Source organism: Dipodomys ordii, unplaced genomic scaffold (assembly GCF_000151885.1).
Source record: "Dipodomys ordii isolate 6190 unplaced genomic scaffold, Dord_2.0 Scaffold141, whole genome shotgun sequence".
Lineage (NCBI taxonomy): Eukaryota > Metazoa > Chordata > Mammalia > Rodentia > Heteromyidae > Dipodomys > Dipodomys ordii.
This window is the reverse complement of record NW_012267357.1, coordinates 788,908-815,542: the sequence shown is the minus strand read 5'-3', so window position 1 is coordinate 815,542 and position 26,635 is coordinate 788,908. Positions and strand designations below refer to the sequence as shown.

The 26,635-nt window shown below is 48.8% G+C and overlaps 1 protein-coding gene across 6 annotated transcripts in view; it reads right to left on the bottom strand.

Moving 5' to 3' along the window:
• Positions 1-26,635, bottom strand: part of Txnrd2 (thioredoxin reductase 2) — a 68,449-nt gene that overhangs the window by 28,883 nt on the left and 12,931 nt on the right. For 3 of the 6 annotated variants that reach the window (XM_013031558.1, XM_013031560.1, XM_013031563.1), the window contains 8 exons: positions 25,054-25,110; positions 24,186-24,330; positions 23,598-23,672; positions 21,661-21,739; positions 20,776-20,838; positions 14,285-14,355; positions 1,524-1,543; positions 725-816 (listed from right to left, as the gene is read on the bottom strand). In XM_013031558.1, the coding sequence (XP_012887012.1) occupies positions 725-816; positions 1,524-1,543; positions 14,285-14,355; positions 20,776-20,838; positions 21,661-21,739; positions 23,598-23,672; positions 24,186-24,330; positions 25,054-25,110 (602 nt within the window). Of the gene's footprint in view, positions 1-724; positions 817-1,523; positions 1,544-14,284; positions 14,356-20,775; positions 20,839-21,660; positions 21,740-23,597; positions 23,673-24,185; positions 24,331-25,053; positions 25,128-26,635 lie in introns of all 6 variants that reach the window. The other 3 variants (XM_013031562.1, XM_013031561.1, XM_013031559.1) reach the window with 2 other exon arrangements.

The following is a 26,635-nucleotide window of genomic DNA, read 5'->3' as shown; positions in this document are numbered from 1 at the left end:
TCGGGCCCTGAGTTCAAGCCCCAGGACTGGCAAAATAAGCTCCTAATGCCAGGAGCTCATCTGGCTAACCACATGGGTGTCTATACCCCAGACCCAGAGAAGAACCACTATGCCTCTGCCTGTTGTGCCTCTGAGCTCCACCTCCACAGATTACCCATCACCCAGAACCACAGGCTCTCCTGGAGCCCTCATTGGCCCTGTTGGTCCAAAGCCAGTAGAACTTTGTCCACAGGGAGAGCTGCGTGCTCACCCTGTCATGCAGGTCTCAGCTCAGCCTGTGGCAGGTGACTGGTGCCGTGGTCTCTAAGGGCCATCAAGGGTCTGGCAAGGTTCTCCCCTGCTCCCCTTGGCAGGTGCTCACTCAGACCCAGAGGGGGAGTGGGGTCTTTGAGGTAGGGACTATGCTCCTGTCACGCATGCCATTACTTAATGGGACAACTGGAAGGACTGTGTCTTCCAGGCTATGCCTGAGGCTGGGCTCTGGTGTGCTCACAGTCCCCCTGTGGTCAGCAATGCTGTCTGGCAGCAATGTGCATATTCCATGCAACAACCTTTCCTTCCATGCTCTGGGAAGAATGGGTTTGTGTTCCCTAAACAATCTCCTTCCACTCCAGTCCTGTTTGTATGGGTATAGTCTTCACTTAGCCCCTACCTGCACCTGCCTGAGGCAAGAGGAGGTGGCTACAAAGGAGCATGAGCCCTAGGGGAGCAGAGAGGGCACTACCTGGTCGAAGCCGCGGAGGGGCACACTGCGCATCATGACGGTGGTGTCCAGTCCAATCCCTGTGAGGAAGCCAGCACACTCCAGGGCCACATCTGCAGGGCAGGTTAAGGAATCCCACCATGTCATGAATTTGGGAGCAAAGGGACAAGATCCCAGGACTCTGCTCCAGCAGCCCAGGCCCCAGCACTTACAACCAAACCCAGAGAAGACTCCCTGTACCCAGCCAGGGGATTCTGCCGGCCTCAGCTTCAAAGTCTCTCAAGAGTACCCACAATCCAGGCTAGTCTCTGTCTCCACTGAGCTTCCTTCCTGGGCATGTATCCTGGTCAGGTCCAGTTAGAGATGGACAGCTTCTAGCCAAACCCAGCGTAGAGGAGCCTTGTGGGTAGAAGCCTTTGACACAGGCTGTAACTTCAAACATCCCTCAAACATCCTCTCTCCTGACCCTCCGCCCCTCTGGGGCTCCTCTCTTGACCCGCCTTGATCTGATGGCTCCTTTTGAAGAAACAAGGCTGGACCAGGGCTGCTTTCAAGGGAGAACTGCTCAGCTGCCTCCTTGCCAGGTCAGCTGTTCCAGCTGTCTCAGTGTGGGGGCCAGGAAGATCCTCCAGGAAGTCCTAGCCACAGGAGGTCAGCCTCAAATTGTCCTCTGGGCATAGGCTCTCCACCTCCAAGAGGCCCAGTAAATCCCTAGTCCAAAGCAGCAAAGCCCTTGCTGAGAGGGAGAGCAGTTTGGAGGAATTCTGAGGGACCACGCCTCATGTCCCAAGATGGCCACTTCCATGCAAGCAAAGGATACAGCTGGCCCCAACCACCAATCTGTTAAGAAATGGACAGAAAGCAGCAGATGAGGTGAGTACCTACATGGCCCATATGGTGCCCAGGCTGTCACCCAAAAGTGGGATAGAGAAGGACCCTTCAGCCTTCCTGCCAGCCTTGCACTGAGCTAGTGAGTGCCAAGGTTGACTGTTCAAGCACCTTGTTCCAAGCTACAAAGGCCACTTCCCAGAGGCTATGGCTATGAAATACAGCATGACAAACAGTGTTACTGAACTAGCAAACTGCCTGGTGGTGAAGGGTGGGTATGAGGAAATAGCACCTGTCCCAGGAAAGGCATGAGGTGGCAGTGGGATTTCAGGGATGAGCTGAGAAATGTCCCTCTGCAGAAGTCTATGAGTTTCATTCTGTCTCAGGCAGGTTGCACCTGAGGCCAGACTGGAAGCAGGGACACACTTGGGAGGAGCTGTGAGGGCACCAGACTGTGGGGAGATTTTGAGGAAGTCACTTCTGTGAGCAGAAAACTCTCACATGTGCCTGTGCAGCCCTCCAATACCTGTGCGCAGGGCAAGGCAGCCAGCTCCCCAGAGCAAGGACTGAGGACACTGGGGGGAAGAGCATGGCATGCTGTGATCTACCAGAAATGTTTGCTCTGGTAGTTTAAGCCATCTATGTCAAACTCCACAGTCCACGTGTGCACGCGCGCACACACATACACGAATGCAAGCACACACTCACTCACACAATGTGTACATGTGCTGTTATAGAAATGCACACACATCCATGCAATTGCACATGCATCTCATATGCCTATAGGCACACACGTGTGCACACAGCCACATATGTGCAAACACTTGTACACATGCTTAGATGTGCAGATACACATGGGCACACTTGCATGTGCACCCATGTCCATGTATCCACTCACACAAACAGGCTGAGAGCCTAACAAAATGAGGACTCCAGCTACACGTGGGTGGGCTTGTCAGATCACCCCTCAGTCTTTGAACAAGAGGAGGTGATGTAAGGGTGGATAAGCCCAATGTCAGAGCTAATCCCTGAAGGTACTAATGATATAATTCCATTTCAAAAAGCAGCATATCCCTTGGAATACTTTTTGCAGGTGCCCTGCGGGAAGCATCTGGCATGCAGCTTTCTCCAGAGCCAGGGACAGAACTGGCTGGGTACAAGGAGGTCCTGGCCAGTCACACATTCCCATTTAGCATGGAAAGGAAGGTGAGTGGGGACCCTGGGACCAGAACAGCAGGTTCCACATGGGGCCAGCAGTGCCAAGGAAACAGACACAGGGGCCTGTATGCATCACATGTGTGCAGATGGATGTGTGCATGTAACACATACGTCTCTAACTCAAGCCTGGCACTGGTGGCTCACATCTATAATCCTAGCTACTCAAGAGGTTGAGATCTGAGGATTAAAGTTTGAAGCCAGCCTGGGCAGGAAAGTCTATGAGATGCTTATCTCCAATTAACCAGCAAAAAGCAGGAAGTGGAGGTGTGTGTCAAGTAGTAAAGTGACAGCCTGGAGTGGAAAAAGCCAAGTGAGAGCTTGAGACCCTGAGTTTGAGTCCAAGTACTGGCACCAAAACAAAACAAAACAAAAAACCCTAACTCTTCTTGCACTTGATATATATGGTAAAAGGTAGATAGAAAAATAGGAGTTCAAGCTGGGCACCAGTGGCTCACGCCTGTAATCCTAGCTACGCAGGAGGCTGAGATCTGAGGATCTCGGTTCAAAGCCAGCCCAGGCAGGAAAGTCTGTGAGACTCTTATCTCCAGTAAAAACCACTAGAAAACTGGAAGTGGTGCTATGGCTCAAGCGGCAGAGCGCTCGCCTTGAGCTGAAGAGCTCAGGGACAGTGCCCAAGCGCAGAGTTCAAGCTCCACGACCGACCAAAAAAAAAAAAGGAGTTCAGGGCTAGGGATGTGGCTTGGTGATAGAGTACTGGCCTAGCATGCATGAAGCCCTGGGTTCCAATTCCTCAGTACCACATAAACAGAAAAAGCTGGAAGTGGCAGCTGTGGCTCAAGTGGCAGAGTGCTAGCCTTAAGCAAAAGAAGCTCAGAGACAGTGCCCAGGCCCTGAGTTCAAGCTCCAGGACTTGCACACACACAAAAAAGAGTTCAAATACAATCAGAATTCAGCTGTTTAGATATCCTGCCCTGCAAACAAGACGGAAAGGGCAGCACCCATGGCTCCCCGATCCCCATGGTGTCTGAGTCCTCGCCTCCCACAGACCGTGCAGGCTGTAGGAAGGTGAAACCAGTGCAGTCTGTGTTGGCCTCTTCCTTCATCTGGGTACCTCCCTGCTGGCCTACCCTGGGAAGGTCATTCTTTGAGTCCTCCTACACATTGCTGACCACAATATAACATGGTCTCACTAACTGAGCAAACAGAGATTGCCTATTCCTTGAATGCAGGACATGAGAACTACTTTTAAACTAACTAAGAAAATTCTGGAACAAAACCAGGGACAGATGCTGAAACCTCTATACCACAAGGATCAGAGTATTCCAGAAGATAGGTAACTGCAGGTTAGGTCCTACTGATCATGCTCAGCGTGTACTAGGTCAGGGACAGACTGGGGCCAGTGTGGTAAGGACTGAGGTTCAGTGACCAGCCAAGGTATGACAAGCCACAGGGACAGGGTGGTGTTGGTAAATGTTGGAGCCCAGGACAGCAGATCTGGGGGAGAAGGCTGGAAATGCTGCATTTTCAATACATTAAAGGGAACAAGTGGGAAAGAGGGAACAGCTGATGCTATGCAAAACAAAAGAAATGTACATATCACCCAATGTGGAAGAAATAAATGTATTACAAAAAGCTCATAGAACTCATAAATGTTATAGACCATGATAGACAGTTTGTTCCATGAAAGTTAGAATGTGTGGGCTGGGAAGGTGGCTCAGTGGTAGAGCGCTTGCCTTGCATGCCTGAGGCCCTGGGTTCGATTCCTCAGCACCACAGAAGCAAAAAGAAAAAAAAAGCTGGAAGTGGTGCTGTGGCTCAAGTGGTAGAGCGCTAGCCTTGAGCTGAAGAGCTGAGGGACAGCGCTCAGGCCCGGAGTTCAGGCCCCACGACCGGACCCAAAAAAAAAAAGAAAGTTAGAATGTGTTTGTAACTTTAACTAAGCATCACTATCCCAAAATACTGTGAAATTTGGGAAATTATGTAACCACTTAATCACAATAAAAAATTTTGGGAAAAAAAAGACTCTGAGACCAAGGTGTCTATCTACCTGTCTATATCAGAAATCACCATCTTATACCTTGTGAGTCTTGAATCCAATTCTGCATATGTGACGGGTGGCCCCATGATGCTTTTTGGTGTTATCAAGCCTTTCTGCAGAGGCAGAAGGACCATGAGATTAGCCTAATCACAGGGCTTCCTTGCTCACTGCTGGAACCAGGGAGAAAGCAGAAACAAAAGCATTAAGGCAGGCTGTGAAGCTGAGGCTTAGGGAGCGCTCCATCTGCCTCTCCAGGCCTCTGATCCCCTCTCCGGGAGGCATATCCCCACAGTGGATCCACCTGGCTCCTTGGCAGTCCTGCCAGCACAGGAAATGCTAGCCAGGATGCCCCCAAAGCCTCCACCCCAGTGGGGTTGGCTCCAGGATTGTCTGGGATTTGCCAGCCACATCCAACCCTCAAGGCCTGATGCTGGGCCTGAAGCAGCCTCTGTACTATTCAGCCTGTGGTCCCATATAATGTATTAGACATAGAGATACACAGAGGCAGACAGACAGAGGGACTTTACAGGATGGTCTCCTTTTTTTCCTGAACACAAGGATATCCCATTAGACAAAGATGGATGTTAAACAAAAATGAACTGAGGTGACTTTAAAATAAACAGCTGTGAAGCTGGGCACTTTTGGCTCATGTCTGAAATCCTAGCTACTTCAGACTGAGGTCTGATGACCCTGGTTCAAAGCCAGCCTGGGCAAAAAAAAAAAAAAATCCCTGGGATTTTAACTTTTTTCTGTCAGTTATGGGGCTTGAACTCAGGGCCTGGCAGCTGTTCCTGAGGTTTTTCACTCAGTGAAAACTAGTGCTCTACCACTTTGAGCCACAGCACCACATCTGGTTTTCTGGTGGTTAATTGGAGATAAGAGTCTCACCGTTTTTCCTTCCCTGGGCTGGCTTTGAACTAGGATCTCAGATCTCAGCCTCCTCAGTAGCTAGGATTATAGGAATGAGCCACCAGTGCCCAACTCCCTGGTATTTTTATCTCCAATTAATGAACAAAAAGCCAGAAGTAAGGGTATGACTCAAGTGGCAGAGCACCAATCTTTTATTTTTTTCTAATTTACCTTATTATTGTTTTAGAAGTGATATGCAGTGGGATTACCTTCATATACATCAAGTAATAAGTACATTTCCTTTCCTAGAGTGTCATCTGTTCCCCTCATTCTTTCCTCCCATCTCACCCACAAGTTGCATAGTTCACTTTCATCAATGTCCAGCAGAACACCAATCTTTTTTCTTTTCTTTTCTTTTCTTTTTTTGTCAGTTGTGGGGCCTGAACTCTGGGCCTGGGTGCTGCCCCTCAGCTCTTCAGATCAAGGCTAGTGCTCTACCACTAGAGCCATAGCACCACTTCTGGCTTTTTCGGCTTATGTGATGCTGAGGAATCAAACCCAGGGCCTCATGCATGCAAGGCAAGCGCTCTACCACTGAGACACCTTCCCAGGCCCAGAGCACCAATCTTGAGTGAAAAAGCTAAGCAAAATCATGAAGCCCTGAGTTCAAGTTTCAATACCTGCACATACACACACACACACACCACCACCACCACCACCACACCACATCACACCAAACAACAACTGTAGTTCTCCCAAGAAAAAATGTGCCTTCCTCCCTTTTGTGCTTAGCTAGAGGAAAAATGATGGCAATACCTGGCTAGCTTCTAGACTTCAGAATAAGGGTCAAACAAACAACAAGGCAGCATTAAATCAGTCAGAATTAGAAAAATGCCTCCCCGCTTCACAGAACCCCAGGAATCTGAGGACAGAAAGCCTTGGGCTGCTGACACAGCTTCAGAAGTGCGGACAATCTTGGGCTGGCTGTGGCCTGGGGACCCTGAGTGGGGCTGGCAGCTGGGGAAGAGTACTCTGTAGGGCAATCCTAACAGACATCAAGAACAAGCAAGTCACAGGCTGTCAACTAGAAATAGCAGCTCAGTTCCTGGACCTTCTGAGGTCCAATGCTGGGGTGAGAACCACACTGTCCCTGAACATTGCTCCACTTGTAGGGGAAGCAGGCAGGATATGGCACAAAGTGATCGTAAGTTCCTATGTGTGTTGGGGAGGTGGGGGTGGGGGTAAGATTAAAGTATCTAAGCTCTCAATGCTGGTGTAGAGAGAGAAGGCAGAGTCTAGTGCTCTGAAGACATAGGAGGCTAGAGGTGAGGGAACAGATAGGAAGATGGCACAGACTGTTGTGGCCTTATTACCTTCTACCCCACACCCTTGCTGGGCCACAGGTTCTTGGCTGCATTTGACTCTGACCCTAATGTCTGCCTCCTTAAAGAAGCGGTAAGGAGCAAGCTCTTTTTCTCACCTTTAACTTTCCCTCCACTGTCAGGGCCTTGCTCTGAATGGAATGGCTGGGCCATGTGGAGCTCTACACATACTCCTGCCCCTATTGCCCATGGGCAGATAGCTTTCCACAGGAGCCATTATCCTATCACCCACTCCTCCTGAAGGCACTCCCACTCCTAAGAACACTGTACCCCGCCCCACTCCACCCTCATTCTCCTCACGTCTTCAAACCGTTCTAGATTTTGACAGATAAATAGACATAAGTGGGGGGAGGGGGAAGATTGAGTGGGAGGGGACAGGGGGAGGATGGGAAGGGATGGGAAGGGGAAACAAAGGAGGAGGCTACAATACTTGATAAGAAATGTACTCATTATCTTGTCCATGTAATTGTAACTCCTCTGTATTTTCACACACACAAAAAAAGAATAATAGAGGGAAGGCCTGGGAAGGTGGCTCAGTGGTAGAGTGCTTGCCTGCATGCATGAGGCCCTGTGTTTGCTTCCTCAGCACCACATGAGCAGAAAAAAAAAAAAAAAATCCAGAAGTGGCGCTGTGGCTCAATTGGTAGAGTGCTAGAACTGAAGAGCTGAGGGACAGCGCCCAGGCCCAGAATTCAGACCCCACGACCGGGCCTCCCTCCCCCCAAAAAAAGGTGGCTCAGTGGTAGAGTGCTTGCCTTGCATGCATCAGGCCCTCAGTTCAATTCCTTAGCATCACATAAGCAGAAAAAGCCGGAAGTGGCGCCATGGCCCAAGTGGTAGAGTGCTAGCCTTGAGCTGAAGAGCTGAGGGACAGCATCCAGGCCCAGAGTTCAGGCCCCACAACCGACAAAAAAAAAAAAAAAAAAGGAAAAAACAACAGGATATCATGACATATATCTGTAATCCCAGTTACCTGCAAGGCAGAGGCAAGAAGATCATCAGTTCAAGGACAGACTAGGCAAAGTTATCAAGATCCCATCTCAAAAAATAAAACACACTGGGTACCGATGACTCACACCTCTAAAGCCTAGCTACTCAGGAGGCTGAGATCTGAGGATCATGGTTCAAAGCCAGCCCAGGCAGAAAAGTCTGTGAGACTCTTATCGTTAATCAACTACTCAGGAAACAACCAGAAGTGGCACTGTGGCTCAAGCAGTAGAGCACTAGCCTTGAGTCTGAAGCTTAGGGACAGTGTCCAGGCCCAGAGTTCAAGTCCTAGGACTGGAAAAACAACAACAACAACAAAAATACAAAAATGTATTAGGAGCAAAGCTAAAAGTAGTCAAGCATTTGGCCACTTATATGAGACCCCAGGTTCAATCTAGTACTATACCTAGTACTTGGAGAAAAAAATAAACAAAAGAAAGAAATCAAGTTGGGACACAATCTGGCATGTGGGTAACCAACGCTGAGCAGGTATCAACATTGAGTCCCTTTCTGGATCCTATGCCGGCCACCCTTCCTCCCTAGGGTTTGGGGCAGCTGGGATGGCCCCACCCCACTGGGCCTGAGTGCCCCACCCACCTGTAAGACCACCATTGCCTTTTATGGTTCTCAGCACTGGAACCTCCTTTCACAAGCTCTGACCCAGGGGCTCAGCCCACTCTGGCTAACAGGTGTGACCCCATTTTTCTGGCATCCAGCTGTTGAGCGAAGGATATGACTTAATTGTGTCTCATACGAACAGAGCTCAAGCATGACTGCTCCATCTCTGCCATCTGGTCAGCCCTGAGCTTCCTGAGACCCAGATGCCAGCCAAGAAGGGAGGAAAGACCTTGTGTGATGTGTGGGGGCAAAGGCACTGTGAAATGAATGGCCTTGGGTGCTCAAAGGGCTGAAGCCCCCACCATGGGCTCAACACACTACACAGGTGACTTGAAGCCACTAGTCACTGCGTCCCACAAAATGCCTGAGAAAGAAGGTTCTAGCTGCTGCCTCGATCCATGAAGAGACAGAGTTTTCAGGGAAAACGATTTTGTGCATGCTTCAGAACCCACTGAGACTTGGGGCTCAGATGATATGGTCTGTCTTCAGCAAAGGTACCAGGCAGCCAGTCAATATAGTGCTCACTGCTGGCAGAGACCCAGGATCAGGGAGCACCTTCAGCCACTCAGGAGGCCTCTGGGATGGGGCCAAGTGAAAATGTCCCCACCCAGCTCCAGAGGCACTCTGGGGCCAGAGGGACAGCCCTGGGGTCCATATTAATTTCAGCTCCATTTTAAAGGCGAGTTAAAATAAACACAGGGAATATTTATAAGGCAAATAAATCTGGCAGGAACAGCCCCTCCAAGTGTGAGCAGAGGCCTCCCCCTCAGCCTCAGCCCAAGCTGATAAAATACAGAAATGCTACTGTAGACCCTGCGGGCTTATTTTGACTGCGGTGGAGGAATGTAACATGTAAACACTGACTCCATATTACACTGTTACAACTTGCATTAACAGCGCCGGACAAAAGCTGCATTTTCACAGAAGCATCGTACAGGGATATATCTCCAGCTTAATTTTTTGAAAAAAACATTTCCTCACATAAATCATGCTCAGAACGAAACGGGTGACTGATACATTGCAAATACTTTTTTTTTCCTCCTTAAACAATAACATACCTAGATTCCTTCTAAACGAACAATTTTTTTTTCAAAAAAACAAAAAACTTCTAATTGTTTTTCCTCTCTGAAAAAAATAAACACTATAGTTTCTTTCCTGACAAATATCTGAGGCCATGTCTTCTCAGCCAGGCCAGCCTCACCACAGTCACAAAGAAGTCCTCTAGCTCTGGATCATTTCGCTTGACACAGGTCCTAGGTGAGTTGCACCACAGTGTATACCCAGAGCATTGTATCCTCCCAGAAACATGGACTTGGAAAATGCTGTACGTTGGTGACCAACACAATGACCAAAGCCCAAGGATGACCTTGCCCTGGTTACAGTTGCTGGACAGGAGTTAGCCTCCAGGTGGCCGTGGGCTCAAGGCTGTTTTGTGGTGGGTCAGCATGTAAAGCGTCATAGAAAGGTAGGAAAGTATGTCTAAACTCCACCAAAAAGCCAGGTGCAAGTAATTCTAGTTCCTCCAGAGGCTGAGATCTGAGAAGCCAGCCAAGGCAGGAAAGTCCATTAGACTCATCTCTAATTACCATCAAATAGCCAGAAGTGAGCTGCAGCTTAAGTGGTAGCATGCTAGCCTTAAGCAAACAACAACAACAGCAACAACAAAAACCCTCAGGGACAGCAATCAGGCCTTGAGTTCAAGCAGCGTGGGCATGCGCATGCACGTGCGCACACACGTTCACACAAACACACACACACACACACACACACCACATCAATGGAGTGATTGATCGATCAATGGATCAAGTCCACCAAAAGAAAACTAAGATCTAAAAATGCAGCAGTCAGAGAGCGAGAGCCAGTAGCAGCACTCAGGTCCCCAAGAGGCACAGTGCTCAGAGGGGTACTAGCAGGAAAAACATCAGACGGTGGAGGCAACCCAGAACTCCTCTCCACAGACGAGGCAACTAATCCTACCATGTAAAAGGAAACTCAACCAATGGTAGTTCTGTAGAAAAATACAGGGACTTTAAAAAAAAATGGAGGTACGATAGGCCTTTCTGAACATGCAATAAATCTAAAAGCCATTAAACATATAAAGAGATTTAAGTTACACCCCCAAAAAGGAAAACCATTTGTACATTGCATAAATTAAAAGACAGGAGAAGCTGAGAAAATGTCTGTAGTGTGTGACATGGGATCCCTTTCCTAATATGTAAACCAGCTGGAAGACGAAGAGAAGGAAAAAAGGCAGGCAGACAGAAAACTGGCCCAAAACGACAGCATTATTAATATGCAAGGCCCACGTTTACACTCTAGTTTTTTTCTTTTTTATAAAAAAAGGCTGGTGAAGACATGAAAAGATGACTGATTGGAGCAAGTAGATAGAATCAGATTGTGTTTAACCTAGCAGAGAGAGACCAAGATAAAAAAACAGATAAGAGGCTGGGGATGTACCTCCGTGGAAGAACACTTGCCCAGCACGTGTGTGAGGTCCAGGGTTCAATCCCCACACTAACAAAAAAAAAACAAAACAAACAAATTAAAACTCCAGATGGCCTAGAAATTAAGGCATGAAAGAAAAGAGCCAAGTGCCTGAGGCTCAAACCTGTAATCCTAGCTATGTAGGAGACTCAGAGGATGACAGTTCGAGGACAGTCCAGGCAGAAGAGCTTGTGAGACTTGTTTCTTCAGAGGAAAGATGGATGCAGTGGCACATACCTGTGACCCCAGCAAGGATGTGAAGCTTAAAAGTAGGTGGATCACATTCAGATGTGCATCTGGGAGGAAAGCAGGACCCTAGCTTAAAAATAATCAGAGAAGCCAGGCGCCTGTGGCTCACGCCTGTAATCCTAGCTACTCAGGAGGCTGAGATCAATCTGAGGATTACAATTCAAAGCCAGCCTGGGCAGGAAAGTCCGTGAGACTCTTATCTCCAATAAACCACTAGAAAACCGGAAATGGCGCTGTAGCTCAAGCAGTAGAGTGCTCACCTTGAGCTGAAGAGGGCAGGGACAGCGCCCAAGCCCAGAGTTCAAGCCCCACCACCAACAAAAGAAAAAAAAAATCAGTGAAAAACAGGCTGAAGTGAGCAAGGCCCTGATTTCAAAGCTAGTACCATACCGAGAGAGAGACAGAGAGAGATACAGAGAGAGATACACACACAAAGAGACAGAGAGAGAGACAGACAGACAGAGGGGGGTGATGTCTGCCAATATCAAAATTTGAAAAAAAGCATCACCAAGTCGAAACCCACTACAATCTGGTGATGCAGTGAAGTCGGTGGACAGGCAGATCTAATTGACACCAACTCTGTCTGGGTGGGGCCCGGCTGTGCCTCCAGCATGGGGATCATGGCTGCCCCTTCCCATTTTCTTCTTTTTAAAGTTGATACCAAGCCAGATATTGGTGGCTCACCCCTGTAATCCTACTACTCAGGAGGCTGAGATCTGAAGATCCAAGTTCAAAGCCAGCCTGGAAAGTCCATGAGACTCCTATTTCTAAATAATCACCAAAAAGCCAGAAGTGGGGCTCTGGCTCAAGTGGTAGGGTGCTAGCCTTGAGAGAAACAACAAAGACAGTGTCCAGACTCTGAATTCAAGCTCCAGGACTTGTGAAACACTCACTCACTCACACACACACAAACTGATGCCCAAGTTATGGGGAGACGTAGGGAAGTAGGCAGAAATACACAGAGAACAAATTAAAGCTAGCTGTTACCAAAATATGTTGAGGATGAAGGCACCAACCTTCACACCCAGCTTTTCTACTTTTCCTAGAGAAAAGACCTCCCCGAAAGGCGATTATAAAATAAGACAGCTGGGAGTCAGTGGCTCATATCTGTAATCCTACCTACTCAAGAAGTTGAGATCTAAGGATCCTAGATGAAATCCAGCCTGAGTAGAAAAATCTGAGACTTTTATATTCAATTAACCACCAAAAAGCTGGGAGTGGAGTTATGGCTCAGATGGTAAAGCATGGGGCTTGGGAATGTGGCTGGTCCTGGTGGGTGGGGTGGTCCTATCTTTTGAGGATGTGGAGACACTGGATCCTGGGGCACCACTGTAAAACTAGATACTAAGGCTACTGTAGAAAACTGCTCAGTCTCTCAAAACAATCTCTGAAGAATCACCATACAACCCAATGATTCCACTTCTGGGTATGTACCCAAAGGACAGAAAGGAGGGATTCAGGGGGCTGGGAAAGTGGCTCAGTGGTAGAGTGCTTGCCTTGCATGCATGAGGCCCTGGGTTCGATTCCTCAGTACCACATAAGCAGAAAAAGCAGGAAGTGGTGCTGTGGCTCAAGTGGTAGAGTGCTAGCCTTGAGCTGAAGAGCTGAGGGACAGCACCAGGCCCAGAGTTCAGGCCCCACAGATCAAGACCAGCCTAGGCAAAAAACTAGTAAGAGCTCCATCTCAACAACACAACAAAGAGCTGGGTGCACTAATACACTAAAGCTAGTAGGAAAGGGAAATAGAAACATCATGGTTCAGACTGGTCCATGCAAAAATATAAGACTCTATTAAAAAAAAAAAAACATTACCATCAAAAAAGAAAGAAGCTGGGCACCAGTGGCTCATACCTGTAATCCTAGCTACTCAAGTGGCTAAGATCTTAGGATCATAGTTTGAAGCCAGCACAGGCAGGAAGGGCCATGAGACACTTATGTTCAATTAACCACCAGAAAACCAGAAGTGGTGATGTGGCTCAAATGGGTAGAGCACTAGCCTTGAGCAAAAAGACCTCTGGGATGGAGCCCAGGCCCTGAGTTCAAGCCCCACAATAGACAGACAGACAGACAGACAGAGAGGGAAGGAGAGAGACAGGGAAGAAGGAAGGAGGGAGAAGGGAAAAGAGAAAGAAAGAAGGAAAGAAAGAAAGAAGGAAAGGAAAGAAAAAAGAATGAGAGAAAGGGAGGGAGGGAGGAAGGGAAAGAAAAATTGTGAAATGTTCCAACATGGAGAAACCTTGAGGTTATTATGCTCTGTGAATAAACCTAGTGCATATGCACACTTGCATGCACAACACACACCTGTACACTTGCACACATTTGCATCATAAATGCACAGCCTTGCACACATACCTACACACATCTGCCTTCTTCTGGGGCACTTTTCCGTCAGTAAGTATATCATTGTGGGGAAGGCCCAAGGAGCCAGCACACTGCTCTCAGCCAAGCCTCTGCTGCCCTCTGGTGGTCTCTCTCTCTCTCTCTCTCTCTCTCTCTCTCTGTCTCTCTCTCTCTCTCTCTTTCTCTCTGTCTCTCTCTTTCACTGTCTGTCTGTCTGTCTGTCTTCCACCCCCTCCAGTCTGCAAGCAGGAAGGCAAGGTGCACTTAGGACATTTGCACCACACACCCACTTGCAGTATCATGTCCATAACCCAGCCGTGGCTTCTGAGGTTTACAGAGGTTTTGCTGGGTCTCAGGAAAGCCCAATATACAAAGCCTATGACAAAGGAGATGTCTCATTGAGGTCTCTTAGGGGACCCACTGGGGCTGACCTAGATAATAAATGACTCACTTTATATGACATTCATCTGATCATTTCCAAGAAAGCTACAGTACTCAGTATACCAAAAACCTGCAGGGGGCTCACATAACAACTACAGCCTAAGCAGCCCACTCAAGTGACTTCAGTGTCCCTGACACACCACCCGCAAAGGAGGAAGACACAGTCCTACACACGCCAGGCCTTACGTTTTTCCAGGAGATTCCTTCAACCAGAAGATGTCATCACTGGTAAGTCCATACTCCAAGGCACCTGCAATCTATCAGGAAGAAAAGGATTGAGTTAACAAGGCTGCCATTTGCTTTGGCCTAGGACTTCTTCCAAGAGGAAGCTTGTTTGGCAGAAGCAACTCAGTCAGAACCACCCCAACCCATGCGTGGGGAGAGCTTTCTGTGTTGTCAGGCTGTGGACGCAGTGGACAGAAGGTGCCGTGCTTACATCTAACCACAGTGCTAGAAGCACTAGGAGCCTGTTGTCAAGGGCCTCCCAGGTGGACGCGATGGTGGCTCTCACCTCTACTCTCTGGGACCTTCCCCTTGACCTTAATGCAAAGCCATGGCCCAGGGCCTGGGGTGGGCATGGCAGATACACAGAGCTGCTCTCCCCTGTGATTATTCAGGAACAGGAAGGAGATGGGGCATGCAGACCAAGGGAGCAGCACTCTGGGGCCCAGACTCAGACAGGTAGATGAAGAAGGGTGAGAAGATCAGGCCTAGAGAGCTGCAATGTCTCATGAAGAGGCCAGGGGAGGGGATGGGAAGAATAGATGAGCCAGATATTGTCAGTGCAGACTGAGGTGCATAGAGGATGGGGAGCAGAAGGCTCCAAGGGCACCAAGCTGCAGGCTGGACAGACCAGGCACCCTCCAAGGCCAGTCACGGGTAGGGAGCCATGTGTCCAGAGATCACATAATGTTCTGACAAGCTATGGCTAAGCAGCCTGGGAAGACCCGAGGCCAAGCATTGTCCTGTGTGACTAAGATGTGCTAGTGGAGAGGAAACAGAGTCTATAAACAGTTTATGATTCCAACTGACAAAAACAATAAATAAGGCCAGGAATTTCTCCACTTTGCTCAAGGAAAACCAAAAGGTCTGAAAACCAAAGGTACTCAAACACAAGCAAGTTTTTGGCAGACACCCAGGGAGGGCAGGTCAGGGATGGGGGCAGGCAGCAGGCAGAGTGGGGAGCGACTGAGCTGCCTCCCCAGGACCTGGGCACTTGTTTTGCTCTCCTGAGAGTGAGTAGATCCAGAGCAGCCAGGATGGGGCAGGCCAGGGGCCCTCTGAAAAGGTGTGTGGTATGGGTGCATGGGAAACTCTACCCAGAGGCTCTATGGACCTGAGGTAAAGGTGACCACTGGCTTCCTAGAAACTGACCATGGCCTGTAGAGGCGGTGTGTGTGTGTGTGTGTGTGTGTGAGAGAGAGAGAGAGAGAGAGAGAGGCGGGGGGTGTGTGTGTGTGTGTGTGTGTGTGTGTGTGTGTGTGTGTGTGTCAGTCCTGGGGCTTGAACTCAGGGCCTGGGCACTGTCCCTGAGCTTTTTGCTCAAGGCTAGCACTCTACCACTTGGACCACAGCACCATTTTCAGCTTTTTCTGTTTATGTGGCACTGAGGAATCGAACCCAGGGCTTCATGCATGCGAGGCAAGCACTCTACCACTAAACCACATTCCCAGCCCTGCAGAGGCTTTAAGCACTGCCACTGGAAGCCCAGCTGTAGGTGATGGGGTCACTTAGACCCTGGCTGTTGTAGTCCCCTTGAGAACAATGGCACTGTGTCAGCAAGGCTGTTGGAGTGCCCCCTGTGTGTAGCTTGCCCCTCAGAGGCTGTTTTAGCTTGTCTGGCAGACAGAGGAGCGATTCCATGGTCCTCTGAGGACTGGAGGCACTTGCTAGCCTCAGTCCCTTCTCGCCCCCATTTCCACAGCAAGCACAGATGGAAATGGAAGCTGGGGACTCAGATGCTCAGGACTCTGCTTCCGTGTGAAAAGGAACAGGACCATCTTGCTGTTTCTCCATCCACATTCCACCTGGGTCTAAGTCTCTGAGGCTGATGTGGGCCTTCAGGCCCCTGAGACCCAAGAGACCCACAGGGAGACTCAGGGCTCTCTGGGAGACCTGCAAGGATGTGCCTCCAGCAAACCCCTCTGATCCCACCTCTTACTACCCCTGCAATGGCCACCCAATCTCACCTGGCTCACGCTGAGGTCCCTTCCTATGAGTGGGAGGGCAAAGGAGTCCCCACATCACTCACGGCTAGGCTAGGAGGTGATGTCAGAAAAAAGTGTGAAGAACATCCCAAGATTCACCTGTTCATCATCGCAGAGAAGAGAAAACTGGCAAGAATGTTCAGATTCAACTTTTTCAGAACTCTGAAAACTAAACAAAAGCTCTCAGCAATGCGGGAACTCTGTAAGAATAGTAGGTCTAGGCCAGGCACTGGAGGCTAATGACTATAATCCTAACTATTCAGGAGGCTGAGATCTGAGGATCTTGGTTTGAAGCCAGCCCAGGCAGGAAAGTCCAAGAGACTCTTATCTCGGATTAACCACCAAAAAGCCAGAAGTAAAGCAATGGCTTAAATGACAGAGCACAAGCCTTGTGGATAAAACCTCAGTCCAGGTCCTGAGTTCAAGCCCCAGTACCAGCACACACACAAAAGAAGAACAGTAAGAATATGGGGCGCTTATTAACTGACTCTGGTCCCAAGCCAGAGACAGGGACAGCACAACAGAGCAGATAGGCCGAGTAGAGCTGGAGCCTTTCCAAGTATCCCACCCAGGGAACACTCAGCATCTGGCCCTGTGGATGACTCCTGACCTCACGCCAGCTTCCAAAGAGAAAGCCTCTCTGTGGACATCTATCTAATCTTTTAAGTTCATGACTGCCTGAGTCGATGGATAACAGAAAGGACAAATGAGATAAACTGAAAAGTTCCAAACCAAAAACAGAAATGAGGGCTTTTTTTTTGGGGGGGGGGGAGGGTCCGGTCGTGGGGCCTGAACTCTGGGCCTGGGTTCTGTCCTCAGTTCTCAGCTCAAGGCTAGCGCTCTACCACTTGAGCCACAGCACCACTTCTGGGTTTTTTCTTTTTGCTTATGTGGTGCTGAGGAATTAAACCCAAGGCCTCATGCATGCAAGGCAAGTGCTCTACCACTGAGCCACCAGCCCATTTTTGTTTTTTAGTGTGGTATACCATATAGGGCTTAAACTCAGGGCCTTAGTGATGTCCCTGAGCTGCTTTTGCTCAAGGCTAGTGCTCTGCCACTTGAGCCACAACTCCACATCTGCCTTTTTGGGTAGTTAGTGGATAAGAGTCTCAAAGAGGACTGGGAATGTGGTAGAACTGCTTGCCTAGCATGCAGGAAGCCTTAGGTTTTGATTCCTCAATACCACATAAACAGAAAAGGCTAGATATCCAGGCCCTGGTGGCTCATGCCTGTAATCCTAGCTACTCAGGAGACTGAGATCAATCTGAGGATCACAGTTCAAAGAGGAAAGTCCATGAGACTCTTATCTCCAATAAACCACTCACAAAACCAAAAGTGGTGCTTTGGCTCAAGTGGTAGAGTGCTAGCCTTAGCTGAAGAGCTGAGGGACAGTGCCCAGGCCCAGAGTTCAAGCCCCACCACTGACAAGAAGAAAAAGAAAAAGAAACAGCTTGGAAGTTGCACCATGGCTCAAGTGGTAGAGTGCTAGCTTTGAGCAAAAGAAGCTCAGGCACAGTGCCCAGGCCCTGAGTTCAAGCCTCAGGACTGGCAAAAAAAAAAAAAAAGGAGTCTTATAGACTTTCCTGCCTGGGCTGGCTTTGAACCATAATCCTCAGATCTCAGCTTCCTGAGTAGCTAGGATTCTAGGCATGAGCCACTGGTACCCAGCTTTCCATGGAGGCTTTGAACAAAAACTTTAAAAACACGGGGGCTGGGAAGGTGGCTCAGTGGTAGAGTGCTTGCCTTGCATGCCTGAGGCCCTAGGTTCGATTCCCCAGCACCACATAAGCAAAAAAAAAAAAAAGCCGGAAGTGGCACTGTGGCGCAAGTGGTAGAACGCTAGCCTTGAGCTGAAGAGCTGAGGGACAGCAACCAGGCCCAGAGTTCAGGCCCCACAACCGGACCAAAAAAAAAACTTTAAAAACACTTCTAGGAGTCTAGAACACCAGACACAGGTACTGAGCTTTGCATATACAGGGCGGGGGGGGGGGAATTAAGATAGTCCTGAGGTCTTACTGATGCACACAGTGCCCTCAGCAAAGCCATGCTTTAAGGAGTTTAGGGAATATCTCTGACCAGACATTAGCTGACTGCTAAACTGACCAAATGAACTTCAGTGGTCATACATGACAAAAAAATAAATGCAAAACTAACTTAGCGAAATTACCAAACAGGCAGCAATAACAACAATCGTAATTTCAGGGTAGGGGGGTTGCTCTGATTTCTAGAGTTACTACATTAAGTTATTGGAAATGTTCAGCTTTCAATTAAAAAAAAAGTTACATGAGGGCTAAGAATGTTGGCTTAGTGACAGAGTGCTTGCCTAGCATGCATGAAGCTCTGGGTTCAATTCCTCAGTACCATATAAACAGAAAAGGCCAGAAGTGGTGCTGTGTCTCAAGTGGTAGAGGGCTAACTTTGAGCAAAAACAGCTCAGAGACAGTGCCCAGGACCTCAGTTCAAGCCACAGGACTGGCAAAAAAAAAAAGTTATATGTGCTAAAGGCATATAGCCATTTGGAAAACCCTGGTGATTTCCTCAAAAGATTAAACAGAATGGTGTGTGATCCCAATTCTACTCCCAACACCCCATAAGGAGTGAAAATTAAGTCCACACACACAAATAACTTTTTGTGTGTGTGTGTGGTCATTGGGCTTGAACTCAGGGCCTGGTCTCTGTCCCTGAGATTTTTTGCTTAAGGCTAGTGCTCTACCACTTTGAGCCACAGCTCTACTTCCAGTTTTCTGGTGGTTAATTGGCGATAAGAATCTCATGGACTTTCCTGCCTGGGCTGGCCTTGAACCATGATCCTCAGATCTCAGCCTCCTGAGTAACAAGGATTACAGGTATGAGTTACCAGTACCCAGCCACAAACAACTTTTATGTGGTCATAGTGGCGATGCCAATGCTTATCAATGTACAATAAAGAAGCAAAATATGGCTAATATCTATACATGGAATATTATTCAGCCTTCAAAAGGAAAGAACGGATGGGCTCTGGTGGCTCCCACCTGTAATTCTAGTTACTCAGAGGCTGAGATCTGAGGATCTGGGTTCTCCAAATAATCACCAAAAAGCTGGAAGTAAAGCTGTGGCTCAATTGATAGCCTTGAGCAAAAAAGCTAAGGGACAGTGACCTAGGTCCTGAGTTCCAAGTCTCAGGACCAGCACAAAAAAAAAGGAAGAAAATTCTACAAATTCTCAAGGATGAACCTTGAGGACCTTCTGCCAAGTAAAATAAACCAGATACAAACAATGACTGCATGTAAAGCAGGTATATGAGTTACCTAGAATAATCAAATCATCTAGACAACACAGAATGGTGGGTACTGAGTACCAGAACCAAAGAAGAAAGGTGTGGGACTAGGGCTGGATGGTGCAGAATACCAACAAGGGAGGACAAGAACACAGATGGAGACGACTCTAACTGCGCCTCCAAAGAATGAGTAGTATAGCATGTAAATTTTATTTAAAAATTTTTAAAAGTTGCGGTTGTAGACTTGGAATATGGCTTAGTTGTAGAGTGCTTGCTTAGCATGCACCAAGCCCTAGGTTCAATTCCTCAGACTACATACACAGAAAAAGCCAGAAGTGGTACTATGGCACAAGTGGTAGAGTGCTAGCCTTGAGCCAAAGAAGCTCAGGGACAGTGCCAAGGCCCTGAGTTCAAGACCTAGGACTAGCAAAAAAGAAAAAAAAAGTGTGGTTGTGGACTGGGAAGGTGGCTTAGTGGCAGAGTGCTTGCCTGACATGCATGAAGCCCTGGGTTCAACTCCTCAGTATAACGCACACAGAAAAAAAGCTGGAAGTGGTGCTGTGGCTCAAGTGGTAGAGCTCTAGCCTTGAGCAAAAGAAGCTCAGGGACAGCGCAGAGGCCCTGAGTTCAAGCCCCAGGACTGGCAAAAAAAAAAAAAAAAGTTGTGGTTGTGGTGATGGAGGAAGAGGATGATAAAGAAAAAGGTTGAAGACCTGGATGTCCTACATGTTGCAGTTAAAAGAAAAAGGTGTCAACAATAGAGACTTAGAACAAGAGATACCAGGGCTGGATACAGTAGAGCCCACCTATAGTCTCAGCTACTCAAGAGGCTGAAGCCGGAAAGTTACTTGAATCCACAAGTTCAGGAGTTCAGGACCAGCCTGAACAACACAGAGACTTGATATCTTTAAAAGAAGATGGGGGGGGGGAGGAGAGAGGAGGGAGGAGAGGACAGGACAGGACAGGGAGAGGGAACAGGCACAGTGATGTCCCAGATGCCAGCTGGAGAGTACAGCAAGAGTGTCTATAAGGGCTTAACAATGGAGGGGGGATGGTCACTGGAGACTCCGTTTCAGCAGTGGGTTCATGAGATAGATGTACAAAGGAGAAAGGACAGTAATGTGGAAGAAGCTACAGGGTAGAAGACCCTGGTGTAGGAATCATGGTGAATACACTCAGGGGAAGAAGGACATTAGGTTTGGGAGGACACTCACATGTGTGGGGTACTTCGGCCGTCCTCCTGTAGCAATGACAATGTGCTCAGCAGAAAGCAGAGTCTGAGATTAGAGAAAATGAGAGGTCAAGCAGAACACTAGGATCCCCAGTCAGAAGGGCTCTAATGCCTCAGGTCCCCTGGGGGCGGGGATCACACGTCCTGAAGAGCAGGAATCCTGAAGGCATCTCGCCTCCTCAAATCCCCACAACATCCTGCAAGAAGGATGCAATCACCACCACCCCCCTCCTTGTCAGGCTGTCCCCAAGCTGCCGGGCAGCCTGGTATGGCATGCAGCCATAGGAGCTGTTTAGTTGTTTAGGTTTGTTTTCATTGTTGTGTTGATGGGGATAGAGATTGAACCCAGAGCTTTGTGCATGCTAAGAACATACTCTGCTGCTTAACTACACCCCCCAGCCCTATTGAATCTCTATAGCCCAAGCTTGGCCTGGAATTCATGAACCTCCAGAGAGCTGGAATTAGCAACACCAACTGTCTCATCTTTCTTCCACTCCATTAGCACCCACCTCCCCGGCTTCGGAAGTACTGAGGACTCAACTCAGGCAAGCTCTATCACTTGAACCACACCCCCAGCTCTTTTTGCTTTGTTTGTCAGATAAGGTCTCCCACTTTTGTCCAAGGCCAGCCTTGGACTGTTATCATCATACCTCTACTTCCCTAGTACCTGGGATGACAGACATGTACTCGCATGCCCAACTAGGTTTAATCTTTTGGAAAAAGTGTGACTTTGAAGGAAGCTGTCTGTTCAATTCCAGTGGTGTTTCTTCATAGAAACCACCCAGGCAGAACGAGGCTAGTGTGGGTGCCCACATTCCATGGAAAGAATGGTTCCAAGATGAGCCACAAAGGCCAGGCAGACGCTCACCTCCTTCCCACCTTTGGCCACACCGCAAACAGTATGCTTGTTGACAAAGCTGGCTTTGATGTTAAAATACTTGACTTTCCTGTAACACAGAAAGAAGATTTTCAAGCATTTTTTTTCTATGAATTAAACTTCAGTGCCCAAGTTACACAGCACTATGCAGACTGCTAAAATGGTAAGCCCTGGAGCTGGGGATGGAGCCCAGTGCTCGAACACTTGCCTAGCAAGGACAAGGGCCTAGGTTTGATCCCCAGCACTACAAAAGAAAAATGAAAGTGAAAGAGAGAGAGAGGAGGGAGCGATGGAGGGAGGAAGGAAGAGAGGAGGAAAGGAGGAAGGGAGAAAGGAAAGAAGGGAAGAAGGAAAGAAGGAAGAAAGGAAGGAGAAAAAAGAACCATGGCCAACTCCAGACCATGGCTCACACAGAGTGAAAAAGCAAGCAGAAGCAGCAGCACTTGGAAGAACCCAGGCCCTGGGTTCCTGGGGACCAGGTGACCAGTGTCAAGTGACCAGCAGTGACAGGCTGGTGGGCAGTGAAGGGGGCTAGGCCTCTCTCAGGACCTGTCCTCATCATCTGTGCGTGTATCATCAGGGAGCTGGATGCCCACTCCATAGATGGCAAGGCCAGGAGAAGAGTGAGGCCAGATGGTAGGACACAGCTGTGTTGGACGGTGTGCTGTGCAGACACACCCCACACTGAGTGCAAAGGCTGAGTTGCAGTGGAGAGCTCTTTGTGGTTCTGGCTCTGTTTTCCCACTCTTGGGTTCTCCACGCTCATGTCTATGCCTTTCTGGGCTGAGGGCCCTTGGCTCACCTGGTTAAGTCAGGGAATGCGCTGATGACACAGACATCCAAGGCCTGTAATAAGGAAAGTGGAAACAAGCCAGGTGCCAGCACTCCCTCCGTGATGTCTGTGGAGTGGCCTGGATTAGGCCTGCTTGCACCTGCCTAGGAGCTGCATGGGTTCGAGGACTGGGAGGATAGCAGAGCCCGCTGTCTTCTGCAAGCTAAACTTGGGGATGTGGAGTCCCATACGGAAGAGACATGACCACAAAAACCTCTGCAGCGCAATGAGACTTCTCCTGGTGGAGACACCAGATGGGGAAGGCCCCACAGGGACAGTGTGGCTTCCTACCTTGGCTTCCCTGGTGTGAGTGGGCACAAGACTGATGCCCACTCTGGAAGCCAGGAAAATCCCCAGGGACCAAGAAAGGGGTGCCCAGGTGAGACTCCCATCCCATGAGGGCCACTGTCCACATGGGCTAATGGCAGCATGACATACCAGAGCAGAGCTAAGCCCTCAGCGCTGACCTGTGCATCCCTATGGGGGACAGGAATGGCAGTTGTAGGCTAGAGGGAACAGGAAGGGACATCTCTGAGGCAGCAAACACCAGGGCCCTTCCTTCTTCCCCAAGAAGCCCTACAAGGTATGCATATATAGAAGCAGAAAATACAGGATTGGAAGATAGTGTATGAGGTTTATCTTTGCCGCCTCACGGGGTTCACTTAGCTGTTTCCTATAACTGTGGCAGGAGACCAGTGGCCTGCCTAGAGGAAGGAGCTGCCAGGAGGCTGGCCTCTCACAAGCCATTTAGTCCCAAATCCAGCCATGGCCACACACTGGGCTTCAGGCCTCCCCACCCTGACTGCCCCCTCTTCCCTGTGCTCCTGTCATTCAGCCTCCATGCCTATCCTTTGCTCCTGCTGCGTCTGGGTTTTGCTCCAGGGAGAACCTCACTTTCCATAGCATGGCACCCCTTATCTTTGTACCCACCAAGAAGTATCCCTCCCCCCATCATCTTACAAGCCAAGCCCCCAAGCCTGCCAGGATGTGTTCTGCACAATCAGTAAGTGCTCTTCCAGGACCTGAAAGGTCAGGAGGGCAGCCTGCCCTGAGAACCGTACTGCAGGGCCACAGAGGCCTGGCATAACTTTGGTACCTGTCCTGTAGCTGGACACGGTGTCCCCAGTTCAAGGACTTCACATAGTTTTGCACAGCTTCTGCCATTTTCTTCCTGTTGACACACACAGGGAGAAAAATAAGCCCTAAGAGAATGTCAAGGAAGTGGAAGAAAGAGGAGAGATGGAGGTGCATTTGAAGGGGTACAGCATGGTACTCATCCCCACAGGTGGCTGCTGCCTCTGAGCAGAGCTGGCACTCTGGAAATGGAGGCATTGGCCTCCACCCATCCAGACAGCAGCTCTGTGTCCAGGTCACACATTGCAGGGGAATGTCAGAGCTGCCTGTGTGTGGCTTGGAGCGGAATCATATGTCACCATCTGTGACAGTCCTCTGCCTCATTCTGCTGCCTTTGCACTGGGCCATTCTTGGCAGGGCTATTCTGGGCATTGCAGATAAGCAGCCACCTGGGCTCTACCCCACTCCCCCCGTGACAACTCAAAGTGTCTCTACAGAGGGCCAAATGTCAAGAGTGGAGGCTGCTTGTGTGATGGTTGATGTCAAATGAATTTCTATTCCACCTAAGGGTAGTAGAAAAGCAAGGGCACTCTAGACATGGGCTTCTCACCAGTCATGCTGGATGGGCTGGCCTACGTCCCAGCCATAGTGTTGGGCATCACGGATCACGCCCCCCAGAAGTGCAGCCTGGTGCATCAGTTTCTTAGGGATACAGCCCACGTTGACACAAGTACCGCCCAGGCCCCATTTGGTACCTAAAATGTTGGAAGACCACTTATTTATTTATTCACTTATTTACTTATTTGCAATGATGGGGACAGAACCAGGCCTAGAACATACTAGGCAAGTATCCTGTCACTCAACTGTACCCCCACCCCAGGGAAGAGCATATTTAAGATCACGTTCAGGGTTTCTGTTCTTCTACAGTGTTCTGGGCCCCTTTAAGTGGATGTTAGTTTGTAATTCAAAAACATAGCCCTAGGGAGCTTTGTCACAGTATTTTGTTCTTTATAACTGCGTTTAGAGTAGTTTTAAAAATAAGAATAAAGACTGAGTATCAGTAGCTCTCATCTGTAATCCTAGCCACTCAGGAGGCTGAGATTAGAGGATCTCAGTTTGAAGACAGCCTGGGCAGGAAAGACTTTTGAGATTCTCACTTACTTCCAATTAACCACCATAAAGTTAGAAGTAGAACTGTAGGTCAAGTGATAAGAGTGTTAGCCTTGGGCAAAAAAGCTATGTGATAACATCCAGGTTCTGAGTTCAAACCCCAGAACGGGCACAAAAAACCAACAACAAAATAATATGAGTAAATAACTTTATAGTTAAAGACAGTTATGTGTGAAATGGGACACTCCCTGGAGACTATAGACAGAAGATGAATGATTTTGGCCTCAGCCCCCTCTGGATGTGAACTGGGTCCCACCGCCACTTCCCCTCCTCTATCACACAGGGCTCCTGTTGGGGCGGCCACCTACCTCGAGGAGAGGGTTCCACATAGTCTACCACAGCCACCTTCTTTCCCAGCTGAGCAGCTAAAGGACAAGGAGAGCTGCAGGTGAGCACAAAAGGGGAAGGAGGTAGGCAGCTGCCAGCACAGTAGCCGAGCTGACAGTATTCATGATTTCCTGTCAGTCCTGCCATCCTGGCCCATGAAGCCATGCTGCCCACCAGTTCTGGCCTCCCAACTGCCCACCCAGGTCCTCTGCACAGGTAGCAACCCTCAGGCTTCACAGATGCAGCCTGCATGCTGCCCACCATGGCAGCACTGGAACCAATTCTTCTCAGCTCCTGTTCACATCTAATTCCAAGCCAAATGTTTGATGAATCTGGTGTCTATTCCAAGCATTGAAGCTGAGATCTGAGGATTGTGTTTCAAAGCCAGTCTGGGCAGGAAAGTCTGTGAGACTCTTATTTCTAATTAGCTACCAGGAAAACAGAAGTGGTGCTGTGGCTCAAAGTGGTAAAGCACTAGCCTTGAACAAAAGAGCTCAGGGACAGTACCCAGGCCCTGAGTTAAAACTCCATGACTGGGGGGAAAAAGATGAGATCTGAGGATCAAGGTTTAAATCTAGCATGGGCAGAAAAGTCTGAGACTCTCTATAACCAGATTTGCTCTAACCAGCAAAAAGCCAGAAGTGGAGGTATGGCTCAAATAGTAGAGCATTGGTGGTAAGCAAAAAGCTGCGTGACAGTGTAAAGTCCTAAGTTCAAGCTCCAGTGCTAGCACAGAAAGAGAGGAAGAGACACACACAGAGACAGAGACAGAGACAGACAGACAATGGAATGTTTCTGGCTATCTGAAAGGAAGGTAAGACAAAGTTTTAGAAGATCTTTTTTTTTTTTTTTGGCGGTCATAGGGCTTGAACTCTGGGCCTGGGCGCTGTCCCTCAGCTCTTCAGCTCAAGGAGAGCACTCTACCACTTGAGCCACAGTGCCACTTCCAGTTTTCTAGTGGTTTATTGGAGATAAGAGTCTCACTGAGTTTCCTGCCCAGGCTGGCTTTGAACTGCGATCCTCAGATCTCAGCCTCCTGAGTAGATAGAATTATAGGCATGAGCCCCTGGCACAGGGCTGAAGTGGGTTTTTAAGATGGGCTCTTTTGTTGGGTGCCGGTGACTTACACTACTCAAAAAAAGCTACAAGGGGTGCTGTGGCTAAAATGGTAGAGCACTACCCCTGAACAAAAGTATATCAGGATTGAGTGACTGACTCATACCTGTAATCCTAGCTGCTCAGGAGGCTGAGATTTGATGGTCACAGTTCAAAGCCAGCCCACGCAGGAAAGTCCATGAGACTCTTATCTCCAATTAACCACCAGAAAACAGGAAGTGGCACTGTGGTTCAAATGTTAGCGGGCTTGCCTTGAGCTGAATAGCTCAGGGACAGTGCCCAGGCCCAGAGTTCAAGCCCCACAACCAACCAAAAAAAAAAAAAGTAGATCACGAATGTCACTCAGGCCCTGAGTACAAGTACCAGCACACACACTCACACTCACACACACACACACACTGACCACTTTGGCCAGTTGCCAGAGGCTCAAGGTTCAAGCCTATATCT